Source organism: Eretmochelys imbricata, chromosome 1 (genome assembly GCF_965152235.1).
Source record: "Eretmochelys imbricata isolate rEreImb1 chromosome 1, rEreImb1.hap1, whole genome shotgun sequence".
Lineage (NCBI taxonomy): Eukaryota > Metazoa > Chordata > Testudines > Cheloniidae > Eretmochelys > Eretmochelys imbricata.
The window spans coordinates 118,244,288-118,266,755 of record NC_135572.1 but is presented as its reverse complement, the minus strand read 5'-3'; the positions used below and the strand labels follow the sequence as shown (position 1 = coordinate 118,266,755).

The window sequence follows — 22,468 nt, the reverse complement described above, 5'->3', positions numbered from 1 at the left end:
AACCCCACGCTCTGGGTATCCCTAAGCCTCTGACTTCTAGACGCTGGGACCAGACAACGGGGATAGATCACTCGATAATTGCCCTGTTTTATTAATTACCTTTGAAGCATCTGGCACTGGCCACTGTCAGAAGACAGGATACCAGGCTATATGGACCATTGGTCTGACCCAGTATGGCCATTCTTATGAGGTCCTTGTGTACAAAAAGATCTATAAAAATACAAGTTACAGTGTGGACGCTTGTAATTTTTGTTCTGCTCTGAGTTGTACTACTTTGAGAGAGACAATACTGAATCTATTTTTTTCCCTCTAGTAAAACATAATGGCTACAGCTGTGATTACCTGCAGTATAATCCTAGTGTTTATCTCTTCAGTGAAGGCAGGTAAGTTGATCAGATGGTTTCTTAATTACTTCCTCTGAAATGCGCTCTTTTCACACACATGTATTAAAGTAACTTACTTCTCAGATACCTGAAAACAGCTATTTAAGAACAGAGATTAGTATGACCAGTAGAGACGCTAGTCTGAACTCTATATATTTAGGGTGTGTTGTATTTTCATTATAAAATGGTGTGGCTTTTATTTGTGATCTTAAGTTGCTTTGGTGTGAAGTTTGTCAGTGCATTATGTGTGCTTTCCAAACCTAGGCATTTTTAAATGAGCACTGTAAAAAGTATTGAATATCCTAGATTTGATACACATTTGATATTTTCAGTGTGGAGAATTCTCAAGACTTATATTTGTACATCTTTCAGTGTCTCTATATAATCCTACAATGTATACACCTTCTTATTGTTCCAGATCTGGGCAGGATTAGGCTGACAAATTATTTTACAATATCAAGTCCCCATGTATCTGTTAATTCCATGCTGCCATTGACAGCAAAGCAGCAGAAAGCTCATACAAGCAGGGGACAGAGTAGCAGAAGTTGGAAATGACAGCTCCATAAAATTCTCCTTGTTTTCCACTCTCCCCCAATGTGCAGACTTGGAGAATGTAGAAGGACCTTTGTACCAGTATGTTGTGATCAGGTATTTGCACATTGGGATGGAAAAAGTCAGGTAAAGAACAATTACTGTTTCCTGGAAGTTGGCATGCTCCTCTTGCTTTCAGTATATTTCAGAGTGAGAGTTGATGCTGGCTAAACTAGTCATTTATTGCATGGGCTGATGGAACAATTGAAGACTGGACAGTACTGCTACAAAACAATGTAGGGTGAGATTTTCCAAAAGTACTCTCTATTAGCCTAACTCTACTCTCATCAAAGCCAATGGTAAGCTCCCCTTGTCTTCAATGAGAGCAGAGATAAGTTGCTATTTAGTGCTTTTGAAATTTCAACTCGGTGCGGGAAGGGAGGTGAAACAAAATATGCAATCTAAACTCAGTGTGGGGAATTCTAGATAGGCAAAATATAATTACTTAAACTGGGATTTGGCTATCACATTGAAGCTGACAGTTTCTAATGATATTCTCCTAATTCCTTCACATAAAATAGTCAGATTTCAGATTGCTGGGGAACTCTCTGCCTTCTTTATGATTAGAATTTCACTAACAGAATTTTTGTGTATAGTTATCGAATATCATTTAGTTTGTAGATGCTGGAGTTGCCTGTCCCACAAGAGTATTTAAGGATGAATATTGAAAACCTGTTAAAGAAATAGACAATTTGTCTCCATAGTTCTATACTCATGTCTTTTTTAAATTTTGTCTCCATGTTTTTTAGAGGAATGCATGGTACATGATGTGCTGCACAGTCAAAGTTTGGTATCTGTACTGGTAGGAGAACCTCTTACTATTGATTGTTTGTTAGATAAAACACTGGCTCTTCAGCACATGAATTACAGCTTGACTTGGTATAAAAGTGGGAGAAAAATGCCTGTAACTCAAGTGAAACTTTCCAGAATACATCAGCATGAGAACTTGCTTTGGTTTATGCCTGCAATTTTAGAAGACTCAGGATCCTATGAATGTGTCATATGGTAAGAATGTGTTTTTCCTTTGGTCTGGTTTTTTTACAAAAGCTACAAGCTGTAGATGTGAGCTTGAAAAAATAATAATTAAACAAGTATCTGAATTATTTTTCTGATATTAAGTCTGGGCTTAGCTTGTAGTTTTCCCTTCACAAACTCTTACGGTTTATTATTAAAAACAGAGCTACTCATTTTGATTTACAGCAGAGCTGATTTTGATGAGGCTGTTACACTTTATTGGAAAAGAATCCCAAGTACATTCATCGCTGACACAACTTCATGATTAGAGCTGGTCAGAAAATACTAATTATTTTCTATGGAAACTTTCAAACTAAAGGAGATTATTTTTTAAAAATTTGAATTTTTTTTCAGAATTTTGATTTTTTTTAAAGAAAATTATTGGAAGTGAAACATTTTCATTTTGATTGGAATTTAATGGAGTTAACAGTTTTGTTTCTTGGTAATAAAATCTTTTATTTCATGTAGTTGAAAATCAGAAAATTACAAACGCTGCAAAAAGTTGTAATGAAAAACACTTTTCCTTGAAAAACTTCCAGAGGAAACACTTTCAGCCAGCTCTAGCCATGATATCATGAGGTTTGTGTCTATTCAGATATCATGATGATAGGACATAATGGCGGCAAAACCTCAGCTGGTATTAATTGCTATAGTTCCAATTACTTCAATAGAGCCAAGACAAATTGCACCAGTGGAGGATCTGCCCCAGTGATTTTTTTTCCCAGTCCTGCTGCCCAGTGTTAAAAACTCATGCCCATCCTAACCCTCTTCAGGCCTCCAGAAAACCATGTCCAGCCTTAATTTTCAGTTGTAATCCAGATGTAGCCATGGTCTCAGAAATCCTTCCCTGTTCTGGCCCTTGAAGAACTAAGAAGTGATCTAAATTGATGTATTCTTTCCCAGCTACAGCATTCTCCTGGGTCCCTAAAATTCAGTAATCATATTTGTTTCTTCAGCATAAGCCAGTTGCCTGGACGCTGTTTGAAGGCCAGTAGACAGGGTATGATGACGTTCATTCATGGACATGTATTTGCACATGGGAGGTTCATACCCCAGTTCGAACAGTGTTTGTTTGCTGTGAGTTTTCAGGGATTGGAGGAATTTTTTGCTAATTAAAACATGACTAGCAAACAAATTCTCTCAGACTTTTAAAACAGTCAGTTCATTGACAGTCTGAAGTAATTAGGCAGACCCAAAGAAAAAAAGACTCTGTGAGCCAGGTTCTCTGGTATAGTGCAGCAGCTGGTCTTGCACCACTAGTGGACTCTGACCCAAAAATCCTCTGGTCATAAAGCTGGCATAAGCATCTCAAGGAGGATCACACCAATGTAAGGACAGTTTTCTGATGATGTAAAGCCAGTGTAGGGGCTCTTTCCTTGCTGCCAGAATAGCAGAAGAGGAAGCATAGCTAGGTGACCCTTACACCACACCAATCCTTTTGTCCCCTTCTGTGCAGACTTAAATTAGATCAGCTTGAAGGCCGCTGTAACTTGGGGTATGTCTACACTACGAAATTAGGTCGAATTTATAGAAGTCGGTTTTGTAGAAAGCGTTTTTGTACAGTCGATTGTGTGTGTCCCCACACAAATGCTCTAAGTGCATGTAGTCGGCGGAGTGCGTCCATAGTATCAAGGCAACCGTCGACTTCCAGAGCGTTGCACTGTGGGTAGCTATCCCACAGTTTTCGCAGTCTCCGCCGCCCATTTGAATTCTGGGTAGAAATCCCAATGCCTGATGGGGCTAAAACATTGTCGCGGGTGGTTCTGGGTACATATCGTCAGGCCCTCCTTCCCTCCCTCCTTCCGTGAAAGCAAGGGCAGACAATCGTTTTGTGCCTTTTTTCTTGAGTTACCTTTGCAGATGCCATACCACGGCAAGCATGGAGGCCGCTCAGCTAACCATCACCGTATGTCTCGTGGGTGCTGGCAGACGCGGTACTGCATTGCTACACAGCAGCAGTTTATTGCCTTTTGGCAGCAGACAGTGCAGTATGACTGGTAGCCGTTGTCGACGTAGTCCTGGATGCTCTTTTAACCAACCTCGATGAGGTCGGGGCGCCTGGGTAAACATGGGAGTGACTCAGCCAGGTCATTTCCCTTTTAAGTTTTGTCTCATGGCGATTGAGTCCTACCGGCAGTCCTAGTGCATTGTCTTTTAATCAGCAGCCAGGAGAAGACGATGGCCAGCAGTCATACTGCACCGTCTTCTGCCGAGCACCCAGGAGATGACGATGGCTAGCGGTCGTACTGCACAGTCTGCTGCCAGCAAGATGTATAAAGATAGATGAAGTGGATCAAAACAAGAAATAGAGCAGATTTGTTTTGTATTCATTTTCTCCTTCCTCCCTCCGTGAAATCAACGGCCTGCTAAACCCAGTTTTGAGTTCTGTCCTTGAGGGGACCATTCAGTTTCTCGCAAAGCCACCCCCCCTTTGTTGATTTTAATTCCCTGTAAGCCAACCCTGTAAGCTGTGTCAGGGCAACGGCAGACAATCGTTCCGCGCCTTTTTTCTGTGCAGATGCCTTACCACGGCAAGCATGGAGCCTGCTCAGATCACTTTGGGAATTAGGAGCACATTAAACACCACGCGCATTATCCAGCAGTATATGCAGCACCAGAACCTGGCAAAGTGAAACCGGGCGAGTAGACGACGTCAGCGCGGTGATGAGAGTGATGAGGACATGGACACAGACTTCTCTCACAGCACAGGCCCTGGCAATGTGGGCATCATGATGCTAATGGGGCAGGTTCATGCGGTGAAACGCCGATTCTGGGCTTGGGAAACAAGCACAGACTGGTGGGACCGCATAGTGTTGCAGGTATGGGATGATTCCCAGTGGCTGTGAAACTTTCTCATGCGTAAGGGCACTTTCATGGAACTTTGTGATGTGCTTTCCCTGCCATGAGGCGCAATAATACCAAGATGAGAGCAGCCCTCACACTTGAGAAGCGAGTGGCAATAGCCCTTTGAAGCTTGCAATGCCAGACAGCTACCGGTCAGTCGGGAATCAATTTGGACTGGGCAAATCTACTGTTGGGGCTGCTGTGATGCAAGTAGCCAACGCAATGAAAGATCTGCTGATATCAAGGGTATTGACCCTGGGAAATGTGCAGGTCATAGTGGATGGCTTTGCTGCAATGGGATTCCCGAACTGTGGTGGGGCCATAGACGAAACCCATATCCCTATCTTGGCACCGGAGCACCAAGCTGGCAAGTACCTAAACCGCAAGGGGTACTTTTCAATAGTGCTGCAAGCACTGGTGGATCACAAGGGACGTTTCACCAACATCAACGTGGGATGGCCGGGAAAGGTACATGACGCTCGCATCTTCAGGAACTCTGGTCTGTTTCAAAAGCTGCAGGAAGGGACTTTATTCCCAGACCAGAAAATAACCCTTGGGGATGTTGAAATGCCTATATGTATCCTTGGGGACCCAGCCTACCCCTTAATGCCATGGCTCATGAAGCCGTACACAGGCAGCCTGGGCAGTAGTGAGGAGCTGTTCAACTACAGGCTGAGCAAGTGCAGAATGGTGGTAGAATGTGCATTTGGATGTTTAAAAACACGCTGGCCCAGTTTACTGACTCGGTTAGACCTCAGCCAGTATTCCCACTGTTATCCCACTGTTATTACTGCTTGCTGTGCACTCCACAGTATCTGTGAGAGTAAGGGGGAGACGCTTTTGGCGGGGTGGGAGGTTGAGGCAAATCGCCTGGCTGCTGGTTACGGACAGCCAGACACCAGGGCGGTTAGAAGAGCACAGGAGGGCGCGGTACGCATCAGAGAAGCTTTGAAAACCAGTTTCATGACTGGCCAGGCTACGGTGTGAAAGTTCTCTTTGTTTCTCCTTGATGAAACCCCCCGCCCCTTGGTTCACTCTGCTTTCCTGTAAGCTAACCACCCTCCTCTCCTCCCTTCGATCACCGCTTGCAGAGGCAATAAAGTCATTGTTGCTTCACATTCATGCATTCTTTATTCATTCATCACACAAATAGGGGGATAACTACCAAGGTAGCCCAGGAGGGGTGGTGGAGGAGAGAAGCACCAGGAGGGGTGGTGGAGGAGGGAAGGACAAGGCCACACAGCACTTTAAAAGTTTAAAACTTATCGAATGCCAGCCTTCTGTTGCTTGGGCAATCCTCTGGGGTGGAGTGGCTGGGTGGCCAGAGGCCCCCCTACCGCATTCTTGGGCGTCTTGGTGAGGAGGCTATGGAACTTGGGGAGGAGGGCGGTTGGTTACACAGGGGCTGTAGCAGCGGTCTGTGCTCCTGCTGCCTTTCCTGCAGCTCAACCATACGCTGGAGCATATTAGTTTGATCCTCCAGCAGCCTCAGCATTGAATCCTGCCTCCTCTCATCACGCTGCCGCCACCTTTCAGCTTCAGCCCCTCTTCAGCCCGCCACTTACTCTCTTCAGCCCGCCCCCTCTTCTCCCGGTCATTTTGTGCTTTCCTGCACTCTGACATTGTCTGCCTCCACACATTCGTCTGTGCTCTGTCAGTGTGGGACGACAGCATGAGCTCAGAGAACATTTCATCACGAGTGCGGTTTTTTCACCTTCTAATCTTCGCTAGCCTCTGGGAAGGAGAAGATCCTTGAAACACACGCAGCTGGTGGAGAAAAAAAAAGGGACAGTGGTATTTAAAAAGACACAGTTTATAGAACAATGGGTACACTCTTTCATGGTAAACCTTACTGTTAACATTACATACATAGCACATGTGCTTTCGTGACAAGGTCGCATTTTGCCTCCCCACACCGTGTGGCTAGCCCCTTCCCCCTCCCCGTCGCTAACAGCGGGGAACATTTCTGTTCAGCCACAGGCAAATAGCCCAGCAGGAATGGGCACCTCTGAATGTCCCCTTAAGAAAAGCACCCTATTTCAACCAGGTGACCATGAATGATATCACTCTCCTGAGGATAACACAGAGAGATAAAGAACGGATGTTGTTTGAATGCCAGCAAACATACACTGCAATGCTTTGTTCTACAATGATTCCCGAGTACGTGTTACTGGCCTGGAGTGGTAAAGTGTCCTACCATGGTGGATGGAATAAGGCTGCCCTCCCCAGAAACCTTTTGCAAAGGCTTTGGGAGTACATCCAGGAGAGCCGCAAATGCCAGGGCAAATTAATCATTAAATATGCTTGCTTTTAAACCATGTGTAGTATTTTAAAAGGTACACTCACCAGAGGTTCCTTTTCTGCCTGGCGGGGCCGGGAGGCAGCCTTGGGCGAGCCTTGTCGGGGGTGGAGTAAGGAAATCGATTTTAAGAGCCCTTTTAGTCGAAAAAAAGGGCTTCGTCATGTGGACGGGTGCATGGTTAAATCGATTTAACGCTGCTAAATTCGACCTCAATTCCTAGCCCTGGTCTACACTAGGACTTTAGGTCTAATTTAGCAGCATTAAATCGATGTAAACCTGCATCTATCCACACAATGAAGCCCTTTATTTCGACTTAAAGGGCTCTTAAAATCGATTTCCTTACTCCACCCCTGACAAATGGATTAGCGCTTAAATCGGCCTTGCCGGCTCGATTTTGGGGTACTGTGGACACAATTCGACGGTATTGGCCTCCGGGAGCTATCCCAGAGTGCTCCATTGTGACCGCTCTGGACAGCACTCTCAACTCAGATGCACTGGCCAGGTAGACAGGAAAAGAACCGCGAACTTTTGAATCTCATTTCCTGTTTGGCCAGCATGGCAACCTGCAGGTGACCATGCAGAGCTCATCAGCAGAGGTGACCATGATGGAGTCCCAGAATCGCAAAAGAGCTCCAGCATGGACCGAACGGGAGTTACGGGATCTGATTGCTGTTTGGGAAGAGGAATCCGTGCTATCAGAACTCCGTTCCAGTTTTCGAAATGCCAAAACCTTTGTCAAAATCTCCCAGGGCATGAAGGACAGAGGCCATAACAGGGACCCAAAGCAGTGCCGCGTGAAACTGAAGGAGCTGAGGCAAGCCTACCAGAAAACCAGAGAGGCGAATGGCCGCTCCGGGTCAGAGCCCCAAACATGCCGCTTCTATGATGAGCTGCATGCCATTTTAGGGGGTTCAGCCACCACTACCCCAGCCGTGTTGTTTGACTCCTTCAATGGAGATGGAGGCAATACGGAAGCAGGTTTTGGGGACGAAGAAGATCATGATGATGATGAGGTTGTAGATAGCTCACAGCAAGCAAGAGGAGAAACCGGTTTTCCCGACAGCCAGGAACTGTTTCTCACCCTGGACGTGGAGCCAGTACCCCCCGAACCCACCCAAGGCTGCCTCCTGGACCCAGCAGGCGGAGAAGGGACCTCTGGCGAGTGTACCTTTTAAAATACTATACATGGTTTAAAAGCAAGCATGTGAAAGGATTACTTTGCCCTGGCATTCACGGTTCTCCTAGATGTACTCCCAAAGCCTTTGCAAAAGGTTTCTGGGGAGGGCAGCCTTATTCCATCCACCATGGTAGGACACTTTACCACTCCAGGCCAGTAACACGTACTCGGGAATCATTGTAGAACAAAGCATTGCAGTGTATGTTTGCTGGCATTCAAACAACATCAGTTCTTTATCTTTCTGTGTTATCCTCAGGAGAGTGAGATATAATTCATGGTCACCTGGTTGAAATAGAGTGCTTTTCTTCAGAGGACACTCAGAGGAGCCCATTCCTGCTGGGCTGTTTGCCTTTGGCTAAACAGAAATGTTCCCCGCTGTTAGCCACAGGGAGGGGGGAAGGTTGAGGGGGTAGCCACTCGGTGGGGGGAGGCAAAATGCGACCTTGTAACGAAAGCATATGTGCTATGTATGTAATGTTAACAGCAAGGTTTACCGTGAAAGAGTGTAGCCACTGTTTTATAAAATGTGTCTTTACTGCTGTCCCTTTTCTTTTTCTCCACCAGCTGCATGTGTTTCAATGATCACAGGATCTTCTCCTTCCCAGAGGCTAGTGAAGGTTAGAAAGAAAAAAAAACGCACTCGCGATGACATGTTCTCCGATCTCATACTGTCCTCCCACACTGACAGAGCACAGACGAATGCGTGGAGGCAAATAATGTCAGAGTGCAGGAAAGCACAAAATGACCGGGAGGAGAGGTGGCGGGCTGAAGAGAGTAAGTGGCGGGCTGAAGAGAGGGATGAAGCTCAAATGTGGCGGCAGCGTGATGAGAGGAGGCAGGATTCAATGCTGAGGCTGCTGGAGGACCAAACCAGTATGCTCCAGTGTATGGTTGAGCTGCAGCAAAGGCAGCTGGAGCACAGACTGCCACTACAGCCCCTGTGTAACCAACCGCCCTCCTCCCCAAGTTCCATAGCCTCCACACCCAGACGCCCAAGAACACGGTGGGGGGGCCTCCGGCCAACCAGCCACTCCACCACAGAGGATTGCCCAAAAAAAAGAAGGCTGTCATTCAATAAATTTTAAAGTTGTAAACTTTTAAAGTGCTGTGCTTAAAGTGCTGTGTGGCATTTTCCTTCCCTCCTCCACCACCCCTCCTGGGCTACCTTGGTAGTCATCCCCCTATTTGTGTGATGAATGAATAAAGAGTGCATGAATGTGAAGCAACAATGACTTTATTGCCTCTGCAAGCGGTGATTGAAGGGAGGAGGGGCGGGTGGTTATGTTACAGGGAAGTAGAGTGAACCAAGGGATGGGGGGTTTCATCAAGGAGAAACAAAGAGAACTTTCACACCGTAGCCTGGCCAGTCATGAAACTGGTTTTCAAAGCTTCTCTGATGCGTACCGCGCCCTCCTGTGCTCTTCTAACCACCCTGGTGTCTGGCTGTCCGTAACCAGCAGCCAGGCGATTTGCCTCAACCTCCCACCCTGCCATAAACGTCTCCCCCTTACTCTCACAGATATTGTGGAGCACACAGCAAGCAGTAATAACAGTGGGAATATTGGTTTTGCTGAGGTCTAAGCGAGTCAGTAAACTGCGCCAGCGCGCCTTTAAACGTCCAAATGCACATTCTACCACCATTCTGCACTTGCTCAGCCTGTAGTTGAACAGCTCCTCACTACTGTCCAGGCTGCCTGTGTATGGCTTCATGAGCCATGGCATTAAGGGGTAGGCTGGGTCCCCAAGGATACATATAGGCATTTCAACATCCCCAAGGGTTATTTTCTGGTCTGGGAATAAAGTCCCTTCCTGCAGCTTTTGAAACAGACCAGAGTTCCTGAAGATGCGAGCGTCATGTACCTTTCCCGGCCATCCCACGTTGATGTTGGTGAAACGTCCCTTGTGATCCACCAGAGCTTGCAGCACTATTGAAAAGTACCCCTTGCGGTTTATGTACTCGGCGGCTTGGTGCTCCAGTGCCAAGATAGGGATATGGGTTTCGTCTATGGCCCCACCACAGTTCGGGAATCCCATTGCAGCAAAGCCATCCACTATGACCTGCACATTTCCCAGGGTCACTACCCTTGATATCAGCAGATCTTTGATTGCGTTGGCTACTTGCATCACAGCAGCCCCAACAGTAGATTTGCCCAGTCCAAATTGATTCCCAACTGACCGGTAGCTGTCTGGCGTTGCAAGCTTCCACAGAGCTATCGCCACTCGCTTCTCAACTGTGAGGGCTGCTCTCATCTTGGTATTCATGCGCCTCAGGGCAGGGGAAAGCAAGTCACAAAGTTGCATGAAAGTGCCCTTACGCATGCGAAAGTTTCGCAGCCACTGGGAATCGTCCCAGACCTGCAACACTATGCGGTCCCACCAGTCTGTGCTTGTTTCCCGAGCCCAGAATCGGCGTTCCACAGCATGAACCTGCCGCATTAGCACCATGATGCATGCATTGGCAGGGCCCATGCTTTCAGAGAAATCTGTGTCCATGTCCTGATCACTCACGTGACCGCGCTGACGTCGCCTCCTCGCCCGGTATCACTTTGCCAGGTTCTGGTGCTGCATATGCTGCTGGATAATGCGTGTGGTGTTTAATGTGCTCCTAATTGCCAAAGTGAGCTGAGCGGCCTCCATGCTTGCCTTGGTATGGCGTCCGCACAGAAAAAGGGCGCGGAACGATTGTCTGCCGTTGCTCTGACGGAGGGAGGGGCAACTGAGGACACGGCTTACAGGGTTGGCTTCAAGGAGCTAAAATCAACAAAGGGGGTGTCCTTACATCAAGGAGTATTTCAGGCAGGACTTCACAGAGGGTTCCAATAAGAAATGGTGCACCTAAGTTATTGTTCTTATTGGAACAAGGAGGTTAGCCTGGCCTCTGATTGATACATGGCTAGATTTATCTCGCTGCACCTTCTCTGTGAGTGACTGCACTGTGACCTAGAGGAATGGGTCCCCTAGACAGGGAAGGAGGCAAATGAGTACAAAACAGATTTGGTCTATTTCTTGTTTTGATCCACTCCATCTATCTTTTACATCTTTGGCTGGCAGCAAACCGTGCAGAAGGACTGCATGCCATCCACATCTCATGGCTGCTCGGCAGAAGATGGTACAGTACGACTGCTAGCCATCCTCAGCTCTTGCCTGCCTGGCAGAAGATGGTACAGTACGACTGCTAGCAATCCGTATTGCCTGCCTGCTCACCATAAGACTGTTCAATAGGACTGACTGCAGGACTAAAGAGAATGACCTGGTCAAGTCACTCCAAATTTAGTCCCTGCGCCAATGTCTGCCCAGGCGCTCCCAGCCGACGTGGCCAGGAGCACCTCGGACACGATGAGGACGGCTACCAGTCATACTGCACCGTCTGCTGCCAGAAGGCAATGGGTTGCTGCTACTGTGTAGCAAAGCCGTACCGCGTCTGCCAGCACCCAGGAGACATAGGGTGACGGTTACCTGAGCGGGCTCCTTGCTTGCCGTGGTACGGCGTCTGCACAGGAAACTCAGGAAAAAAGGCGCGAAACGATTGTCTGCCCTTGCTTATATGTACCCAGAACCGCCCGCGACAATGTTTTAGCCCCATCAGAGTGCTCCATTGTGACTGCTCTGGACAGCACTCTCAGATGCCCGATTGTTTGCCATTGCTCTGACGCAGGGAGGGGCGACTGAGGACACGGCTTACAGGGTTGGCTTCAGGGAGCTAAAATCAACAAAGGGGGTGTCTTTACATCAAGGAGTATTTCAGGCAGGATTTCACAGAGGGTTCCAATAAGAAATGGTGCACCTAAGTTATTGTTCTTATTGGAACAAGGAGGTTAGCCTGGCCTCTGATTGATACATGGCTAGATTTACCTCGCTGCACCTTCTCTGTGAGTGACAGCAGTGTGACCTAGAAGAATGAGTCCCCTAGACGGGGGAGGGGGGGAAGCAAATGAATACAGAACAAATCTGGTCTATTTCTTGTTTTGATCCACTCCATCTATCTTTTACATCTTTGGCTGGCAGCAGACGGTGCAGAAGGACTGCATGCCATCCACATCTCATGGCTGCTCGGCAGAAGATGGTACAGTACGACTGCTAGCAATCCGTAGCCAGGAGCACCTCGGACATGACGATGACGGCTACCAGTCGTACTGTACCGTCTGCTGCCACAAGGCAAGGGGTTGCTGCTACTGTGTAGCAATGCCGTACCGCGTCTGCCAGCACCCAGGAGACATAGGGTGACGGTTACCTGAGCGGGCTCCATGCTTGCCGTGGTATGGCGTCTGCACAGGTAACTCAGGAAAAAAGGCGCGAAACGATTGTCTGCCCTTGCTTTCACGGAGGGAGGGAGGGAACGGGGGCCTGACAATATATACCACCCGCGAGAATGTTTTAACCCCATCAGGCATTGGGATCTCAACCCAGAATTCCAATGGGCAGCGGAGACTGCGGAAACTGTGGGATAGCTACCCACAGTGCAACGCTCTGGAAGTCGACTCTAGCCTCGGTACTGTGGAAGCACTCCGCCGAGTTAATGCACTTAATGCATCTTCTGTGGGGACACACACACTCGAATATATAAAACCGATTTCTAAAAAACCGACTTCTATAAATTCGACCTTATTCCATAGTGTAGACATACCCCTAGTGTAGACCAAAGCTTGGAAGGGGGATTGGCAGAGCACCAGATTTGGAGGAGTGCAACGGCGAGCTTTACACCACATGTGTGTACATGCTGATCAGCATTCTGTGCAGTTTAGTTGCTCCTCAGGATCTGTCTCTTAATTTGTTCATAGTTTGTGGAATGTCATACCTGACCACGTTGTCTTCTCTTCTCTTTTTTTTTTTTTGTAATCGTATGGGCTTTGTGGATTATGGAATGAATGAAGGAATTGATGCTAGGGAAAGTAGAGCTGGCAGGGGGAGTGGGGTAGGAAATTCTTGTTACAGGACCCTCTGACAGTCAATGTGCTAGACAGCAATGGATTTGCTTCTGGGGGGAACTATGTTCCCAACTTTCCAGCCTGATGTTAAAGCTTCATTAGAACTGGCTAAAGAGAAAGGGTAGTAGGTATGAAAAGGATATAAGTATGAAAAATATTAGAACTGTAATTCACCTGCTTTATTTTCATTACAGGAATTTAACAAGCTGCAACAAAATATATTTCAATGTAATCGTTTTCAAAAATACTGCTGGTTTGTGTTTTAATGGGGATTTTTTCTATGCTCAAGAGATACCAGCATCATCAAATGAAAAGATTGTGTGTCCTCATCTAGACTATTTCAGAGATGAGAAAAATACTTTACCCATTCACTGGTATAAGGTATAAGACCATGTGGGGTCTGTCCCCTATTTCATTTTCAGCCACTGTTTTGTGTTTTAACTGATGTTTAGAATTGGTAATGGAGGGTGGGGAGAAAGAATAGATCATATGACTTTTTTTTCTGTGACATGGGATGTACATGTGAGGAGACTTGTGTGTCATGGTGAAATTACTATAATAAAATGTAGATAAGCATGTCTATTTTAGCTGCCCACATGACACGCAAGGGGCCTATTGTTTTGAAGGTGATTTCATCTTCCCCTTCCCTCATATCGAACAAAAAAGGGACCTTAACAACATATATACGTAGTTACATAGTAGGGTGATTGTGTTCTTGAAGAGGCTGGCCTGATGTGTAGCCAGACTTCAGTGTGAGTTGAGGATGCTGAGCCCATCGCAGCACTGAGTCCTGTCTTGGTAGCCCTGTCGCTATGCGGAGCTCACTGCAGAATCAGACCCTAAATGAGTACCTGCTGTGCACAAATGACTTAAATTCTGCCTATGGTGTATTAGGAGGAAAATAGGGAAAAAAAACCTTCGGTGATGTTTTAGTTTTAACTGGGGCTGTCAAGTGATTAAAAAAGTTAATTGTGATTAATCACATTGTTAATCAAAGAATAACATTTATTTAAATATTTTTGGATGTTTTCTACATTTTCAAATATATTGATTTTAATTACACAGAATACAAAGTGTACAGTGCTCACTTTATATTTTTTATTACAAATGTTTGCACTGTAAAAACCAAAAGAAATAGTATTTTTCAATTCACCTAATACATGTACTGTAGTGCAATCTCTTTATCATGAAAGTTGAACTTACAAATGTAGATTTTTTTTGTTACACAACTGCACTCAAAAACAAAACAAATATAAAACTTCAAAGCCTACAAGTCCACTCAGTTCTACTTCTTATTCAGCCAATCGCTAAGACAAACAAGTTTGTTTACACTTACAGGAGATAATGCTGCCCTTTTCTTATTTACAATGTTACCAGAAAGTGAGAACAGACATTTATTTGCATGGCAGTTTTGTAGCTGGCATTGCAAGGTATTTACGTGCCAGATGTGCTAAAGAGTCATAGTTCCTTCATGCTTCAACCACCATTCCAGGGGACATGCGTCCATGCTGATGACTGGTTCTGCTTGATAACAATCCAAAGCAGTGTGGACCGACGTATGTTCATTTTCATTGTCTGAGTCAGATGCCTCCAGCAGAAGGTTTATTTTTCTTTTTTGGTGGTTTGGGTTTTGTAGTTTCCGCATCGGAGTGTTGCTCTTTTAAAACTTCTGAAAGCACTTCCGATTCTTAAACCTTGGGTCGAGTGCTGTAGCTATCTTTAGAAATATCACATTGGTACCTTCTTTGCATTTTGTCAAATCTGCAGTGAAAGTGTTCTTAAAATGAACAACATGTTCTGGGTCATCATCCGAGACTGCTATAACGTGAAATATGTGCAGAATGCATGTAAAACAGAGCAGGAGACATACAGTTCTCCCCACAAGGAGTTCAGTCACAAATTTAATTAACCACATTATTATTTTTAATGAGCATCATCAGCATAGAAGCAGTCCTCTGGAATGGTGGCTGAAACATGAAGGGACATACAAATGTTTAGAGTATCTGGCACGTAAATACCTTGCAATGCTGGCTACAAAAGTGCCATGCAAATAAATATCTGTTCTCAATTTCTGGTAACATTGTAAATAAGAAGAGGGCAGCATTATCTCCTGTAAGTGTAAACAATCTTGTTTGTCTTAGCGATTGGCTGAACAAGAAGTAGGACTGAGTGGACTTGTAGACTTTGAAGTTTTACATTTGTTTTGTTTTTGAGTGCAGTTGTGTAACCAAAAAATCTACAATTGTAAGTTCAACTTTCATGACAAAGAGATTGCACTATGTACTTGTTTGAGGTGAACTGAAAAATACTATTTCTTTTGTTGATAATTTTTACGATGCAAATATTTGTAATAAAAATAATATACACTTTGATTTCAATTACAACACAGAATACAATATATATGAAAATGTAGAGAAACATCCAAAATATTTAATAAATTTTAATTGGTAGTCTATTGTTTAACAGTGCAATTAAAACTGCAATTGTGATTAATTTTTTTAATCTCGATTAATTTTTTTGAGTTAATTGCATGAGTTAACTGTGATTAATCGACAACCCTAGTTTCAACATAACATTCATATTGAACCTAACTGGTGAAATTACCTTGCCCCATTCCATGGGAAGGAATATTTGAATTGGATATTTTTGGAGTACTGTATTCTTATTCTCTGTCTGTGATTTAACAGCGCACTTTCTGTTGTGTTTAGGAATGTAATCTGATTGACAATGAAAGATTTCTAAATTGGAATGATGATCTCATAATAATTAGTGCGAATGTAAATGATTCAAGAAATTACATATGCAAAATGACATATAATTATATGGGAAAAGAATATAATATTTCACGAAACATTTATGTAACTGTTATAGGTAAGTCTTGTTTTTATTCTTCAGTGCATTTGTAGAGTTCAATGTTACTTTTTTTTGCAAATCCAGAAGTTTTGGTCAATTCATTGGTTAGTGTGGATTCAAAGGAATACCAAATTTGACCACTAAGATAATCGTTTGTTAGTAATTCTTATATAACTTTAAGGGAGAGCTAGAAGACTGAAAAACACTATTAATATTATTTTTGTTTGTTTGTATTACAATAAAATAAATAGAGACTCCAGTCAGGATTTGGGGTCCAGTTGTGCTAGGAGCTGTACAAACACACAGGAAAACACAGGCCTTCTCTGGATTAGTTTACAATATAAGGGCCTGTTCTAAACTGGGGATGGATGTACTGGTGTAACAGCACTGGTACTATATATTGAAGGTTTCAGAGTAGCAGCCGTGTTAGTCTGTATTCGCAAAAAGAAAAGGAGTACTTGTGGCACCTTACAGACTAACCAATTTATTTGAGCATAAGCTTTCGTGAGCTACAGCTTACTTCATCGGATGCATCCATGATGATACATAGGATGCATCCGATGAAGTGAGCTGTAGCTCACGAAAGCTTATGCTCAAATAAATTGGTTAGTCTCTAAGGTGCCACAAGTCCTCCTTTTCTTTTTATATATTGAAGCAAACTCCAGGGGGAATGCACTTCCCTGATGTAAAATGAGGCTTGCACTAGTGTGACTTCCCATGATTTGAAACTGGGAGCATTTGTATTGGTGCACAGCACTAATGCAAACCCCCCAGCGCAAGCTGTTTTACACTGGTAAAGTGCATCTACGCTGAGGGCTTGCATCAGTGCAGCTGCACCAGTACGAATACTCTCAACACAGACAGGTCCTGATTTTAAGACCGGATGTGACAGTTGGGTTTAAGAAACAGTTGGAGGAAGGAAAATTGCAACAGGGATAAGATCTGGTGGTCTAGCTAGTGCTCAGTTTGATTGGCTAAATAATCCCCAGCTGAGGAGAGGAAAAGACTCTAAAGCCACCTTCCCACTCCCTTGATTCTGGGGATGAAAAAGCCCCTGTCCCAGGTGACCACTCCACCATGTACTCTGGCCCCACCTTTCCCTTGCCCAGGTGCTGCCCGCACAGAGTAAGGTGGGAGTGCATGGTGCAGAGTTAGCTTTGCCAGTTTTATACCAGGGCAATTTCTAACTGCTCTTTAAGAGCAGATTTTGGGCTGCCTTGGCCCTCAAAGCAGCACGAATGACCAAGACAGCAGCTGAAGATCTGGCCGGATGAATTAGATTCATTTTTCTGTATGATCCCCTTTTCCTACTTTGCTGATTTGTGTTTTTATTTTTCCCCTTCTTAAAATTAAATACATCTTTATTCTTGTTCTTAAAACCTATTTTTGTAGCCATTACCTTTTCCACATTCTTAAAGTACTGTATTCATTGCACTTGACAGTTTTTCTAATAGTATTTAAACTGCTGCTTTCTCCAGTGTTTTTATGAGGTTATTTTTAATAATCACCGCCTTTGTTTATTTACCCCTACATTTTTAAAGCTACTGCCTTTACTTATTTTGTATATTAATTTAAATAAAAAACCATAGTCAAAGTAACTCATCCTGTTACTTGGCTACTTCTCGTCCACTGCGCCTGCCAGTCACTGCTGTTTCCTAGTCAACAAAGTGTCTTTTAGGAGCATAGAATAGCCGCAGCCAATAAAAGCAGTAAGCACTGAAAGTCAGTGATTGCTGCTTGAAACCTGAATGTCCCAGGGAAGTAGAGGAACATGGTAAGGAGCAGGGATGTTGGAGGGACTATGCTGTGGATCAGGATGAAGGGGGAAGTGTATAGGGGCAGCCGGGGCATGGGGAGGGATGGGGGTGCTAAAGGGACATTGGAAGAGGAGTGCAGCTCTGTGGGTGGCTGGGGAGGGGGTGAAAGTTGGTTGGGAGAAGATGAGTATGAGAGATACTAGGTCTCTGCAGAGGGACATAATATATGTCAGCCGATAGTTACCCATGTGAATAACTCAGTGTTGACACATGTTAAAAATACACCTAGAAAGTTCCACACACAACACTTAATTAACTTTAAGTTAAGGTTACCAGACTGTGCATCCGATCAACTCAAACTGCAAAAAAACAAAGAAATAAGCAGTTAGGACATTCAACCCCATATGCTCCAGTCATCAGTTGCCCTTCTGAACCTCAGCTACCTCTCTCCACCCTCACTCTGACCAATCAATGTGCATCCTTAATTCCAACCATAAATATAATGCACCATCACATGCAGATCTCAGTTTTGTAATTTCTATATAAAAATGACCGCCAGATTTAGAACAGTCATTAACACAGATCACCAACTCACATCGCTGTTCCTAAACATTATAGACAACTAATCTCACAGCCACCTTTGGCAATTTGATTCTCTCCTTTACTTCCTTACACATATCATTGCAGAGCCACACTAGAGCTACATGGAATGTAACATCTGAAAGCCACAGACAGTAACTCTGTATTAATCATCAAAACATCTGAACTTACAGGGATGAAGTTGAGGCTGCACATTTGTTCAAGGTGGAGATACGTGGCGTGTGAAAGGGAGGCTGAGAAGGGGAACTTATGAGTGGAATGTGAATTGGGTGTTTAAATGACTTAATAGCTTATTTCCTCTGGGTTTTTTTTAATGGTCAGAGTTGGTGAGAGATGCAGTCTAGCAACCTTAACTTGCTGTATTTGGTGTTTTTTCTTCTTAATATCCCCAGCTCAGGGAGTTATGAGTATGTGAGAATCTCTGCTTTTTGCACAAAAGTATGTTTCTAACACTCATGAATGCAGAGAAGAATATGAAGATGCGACCCTAATGCACCCTGAAGGTCGCCAAACCAGAAGGCAAATAAAAAGTACTCAAAATTTCTTTTTTTTTTTTTAAAAAAAATATCATTTTTAAGCCAATCTCTCAGTTATTTTGGTGCACTGCTTTTGAACACTTGGGTTGACAATTTGGTAAGACTGAGTTTACTTAATCCTTGGGGGGGGGAATATGTATAATAATGCTACCATTTGTAAAGCATTCTGGGATCCTTCAGGGCACAAAAAGACATGTAGTTACATGTGAAATAGTGAAGAGGGACATAATATGTGTCAGCTGATAGCTTGCCATGTGAATAGAGTCCACTTACTCGCAGCCCCTCTGTTTTCAGCAAAAAGTTGCTGCTGTTAGACAATTGCCAGTAAGTGGAAGGAGGTTTGCAGGGCTGCAGCCAGGGATGGAAGCGCTGGTACGTGCTGATCCTGGGCCCCAGAATAGGCCGCAGGTAGGGCAGCCGTGGGGAAGAGGGCTGCTGCCTGGATGCTGGGGCTTTCCATAGGAAGTGAGAGCACTGGGGGCCTGACCGGTACCTCTCCGTGAGCTCTCCAGGCTACATCCTGCCCTGGCACTGGGGGCCCAGGCTCAGCACATCCCAGCATCCCCATAAGCCGTGGAAAGCCCTGGCTGCAGCCAGATGTGCAGGACTGCAGCCAGGGAAGGAAGCACTGGGGGATGCTGATCCTGGTCCCCTTGTTTCAGGATAAAACACAGCCTGGAGAACGCAGGGAGAGGTGCCATGCAGTGCTTGGTGCCATGCCCAGTGCTTCCTTCCCTTTCTGCAGCCCTAGAGGAAAGCTCTTGGACATACTGAGCACTAGCTGCAGACAGGTTTGTGAGGCTTCCACTCACAAAGACAGGATAGTGGGTCATTGGATGGACTGTTGGTCTGATGCAGTGTGGCCATTCTTATATTCTTCGGCAGTCTGGAAGGAGGCACTGGGACAGACCGAGCACCAGCCGCCGGTAGGTTGAGGGCCTACAGCTGGGGAAGACACATCCCAGTCCTTCCGACCGTGGCTGCAAACCTTCCTGCAGCTGTGGCTTTCCACAAAAACTGTTTTCAGTAGCTGACGTGCCTGTTGCCAGTATACAGACCAATTAACAAAATGTTTCTGCTAACCAAAAGTGGTTGTTCTCCAGGTTGTTACTAAGCAGTGTCTACTGTACTGTTATTCACACCTGGAGCACTATAGCCATAATTGTAATGCTAAAGTGAATTATAATTAACTAATGCTTTGCGGAGCCATTCTGGTCCAGGAGCTGTAGCGCTGGATTGGGTCTTCAGAGACCTGGGTTCTAATCCTGCCGCTGTTTGGCTTGGGGCAAGTTGCTTCACTTCTGTTCCTCTCTCTGCCCTATACCTGTCTTATCTGTTTAGATCATAGAGTCTTTAGAGGAAAGGATTGTCTCTTACTATGTGCCTGTACAGTATCTGACATGCTGGGGCCTGTGGGAATAAGAAATGTGATGGAGTGGCATAGTTTAAAGGTTTTATTAGTATAAGTTTGGGCTGACCCTGTCATCCATCACAAATTAAGCACAACTGTTTGACAAGAAAACTGTTCTGATTTTTCTACAAAACCGATATTTTTAAGGTATTTGCAAGTATTTCTGGTATTTAACTTGATGTAGTTAATCTTTTTTTTTTGGGGGGGGGGGTGTCTGGATTAAGTAGAGAACTGTTATCCTGGACACTACAAATAAGGATGGAGCAGGGAGAGTGAAGGGTTGTTGATATTTTGGGATACTGTAACTGTTAATATGTTTTACCTCTTCCCCTGCTTTTCTCGGTCTGTTTGTTGTTTTATGGAAGTTCTTCAGAAAGAAAAGAACAAGCAAACACAAAACAAACATGTAGAAACATACTTTCTGAAAAAGTTTGAGGTTCTTTTCATTGCAAAGGAACAGTAAGGGCTACAGGCAAAAGTTTTGTGTTCTTGTTTTGCAGTTCATCTATAAACCACTCCTGCTTGTTAGTGGTATTTCTAAACTAGCGCTGTACTAAATATCCTTGCCATTACTTTTGATTATTTCTGATAAAATTTTGTATTTATGCATGTGCTTTTGTTTTTTAAAAATTTTTAGAGACCCCACTGAAGAAGAAAACTGAAATTCTTTATCCAAGAAACAATACAATTGAAGTGGAACTTGGTAAGAAATGGGCTCATCGCACATTATAAAAATTGAGAGTCTTTTGTCTCATTGTCAATTCATAACCCCTTTATTATGGTCCTCAGACTTCTTGAGTCTGGGAAACCTTTCCTGTATTTTCCCAAAATTCATTGAACCTCCATTTACATTATTATTATTTTATTATTATTTTTTAAAGGGGATAAAGGGGTGGTTCCTCATCTATCTCCTGTCAATCATCTTGGGATTGCTAAAAAGGCTGAGGCTCCGGCTGGACTTCTTACATGACTGAAGTAGCAGCTGCAAAGTGGTCGATTTGATATCTTTTGACCATCCTACATAAATATTGAGTAACTTGCAGTGAAGAGGGTAAAGGGGAGGTTCAGAAAAGGGCAATGAGAAAAATTAGGGATGGGGAAAAATTCTTAGTGAAGCAAGATTGAATAGATTTTGATTGTTTACCTTAGAAAGGAGATGAACAAGAGGGGACTTGATCGACGTCTTCCCCACAAGCAAATGAAACCCCACCCTGCTCCAAGCAGAATTTTGATTCCAAAAAGGGAAAAGTGCCAGAGAGTGCATGGTCTGCTTGGGACTGTACTACTGCTATTGATTTCGTGTGGAAGATGTTCAGATGCCATGTTGAGGGGCAGCAATATAAAACCCAAAGACAGATAAAAGTATATACAATAATAAATTATATCGAAGGTAGTAGCTTCTGCCCTTCTCGTCTCCTAACACAATGAGAAGTCTTTCGATTAAAGTAAAAAAGTGGCAGATGCGAAACTAAGTGCTTTTGGCACAACATGTAATTAGATTGTAGAACTTGCTGTCACAGGAAGTCTTTGAGCCCCAAATTTAGCAAGGTTCAAAAACTGTTTTGGATGTTGATAGAGAGAGCCACACTTTTTACAGTTAATGATATGATTAAGAAGAACAGCCACACTTTTTTACAGTTCATGATATGATTTATTTTGGACAGGATATTAAACCCCATGCTTCAGGGCTTTAGCCCATGTCTAACTATTAGAGATCAGGATGAGACCCAGTGTGGAGGGCAGCTTATTTCACATCTTCCTACCACAGGGTTCTTATACTTCCCTCTGAAGCATCTGGCACTAACTTTTGTCAGAGGTAGAGCACTGTACTAGATGGACCTCAGATCTGATCCAATGTGGCAATTCCTATGTTCTTAAATACTTTCTAATGAATTGGGGTGGGGGGGATCTATGTCCCTTTCCCAAATGCCAGGGGCTCCCACCCTGATTCAGTGTTTCATGTTTCACCTTCCAAGGCTTGCCTTTAAAAGGGACTTGAAAAGGGGGCTGGGGAGAAAGGGTGAGTGATGTTTTTCCTGCTTTGAGAAGTCTAAACAAATCCCGGTAATATGTTT

General features: G+C 44.3%; 1 protein-coding gene across 1 annotated transcript in view; it reads left to right on the top strand.

Moving 5' to 3' along the window:
• The first annotated feature begins 322 nt into the window (after positions 1-322).
• The window catches only part of LOC144258956 (interleukin-1 receptor-like 2), a 34,772-nt gene continuing 12,626 nt past the window's right edge, over positions 323-22,468 (top strand). The window contains 5 exon segments of the mRNA XM_077807101.1: positions 323-383; positions 1,724-1,979; positions 13,431-13,617; positions 15,945-16,107; positions 21,031-21,096. Of these exon segments, the coding sequence (XP_077663227.1) occupies positions 323-383; positions 1,724-1,979; positions 13,431-13,617; positions 15,945-16,107; positions 21,031-21,096 (733 nt within the window).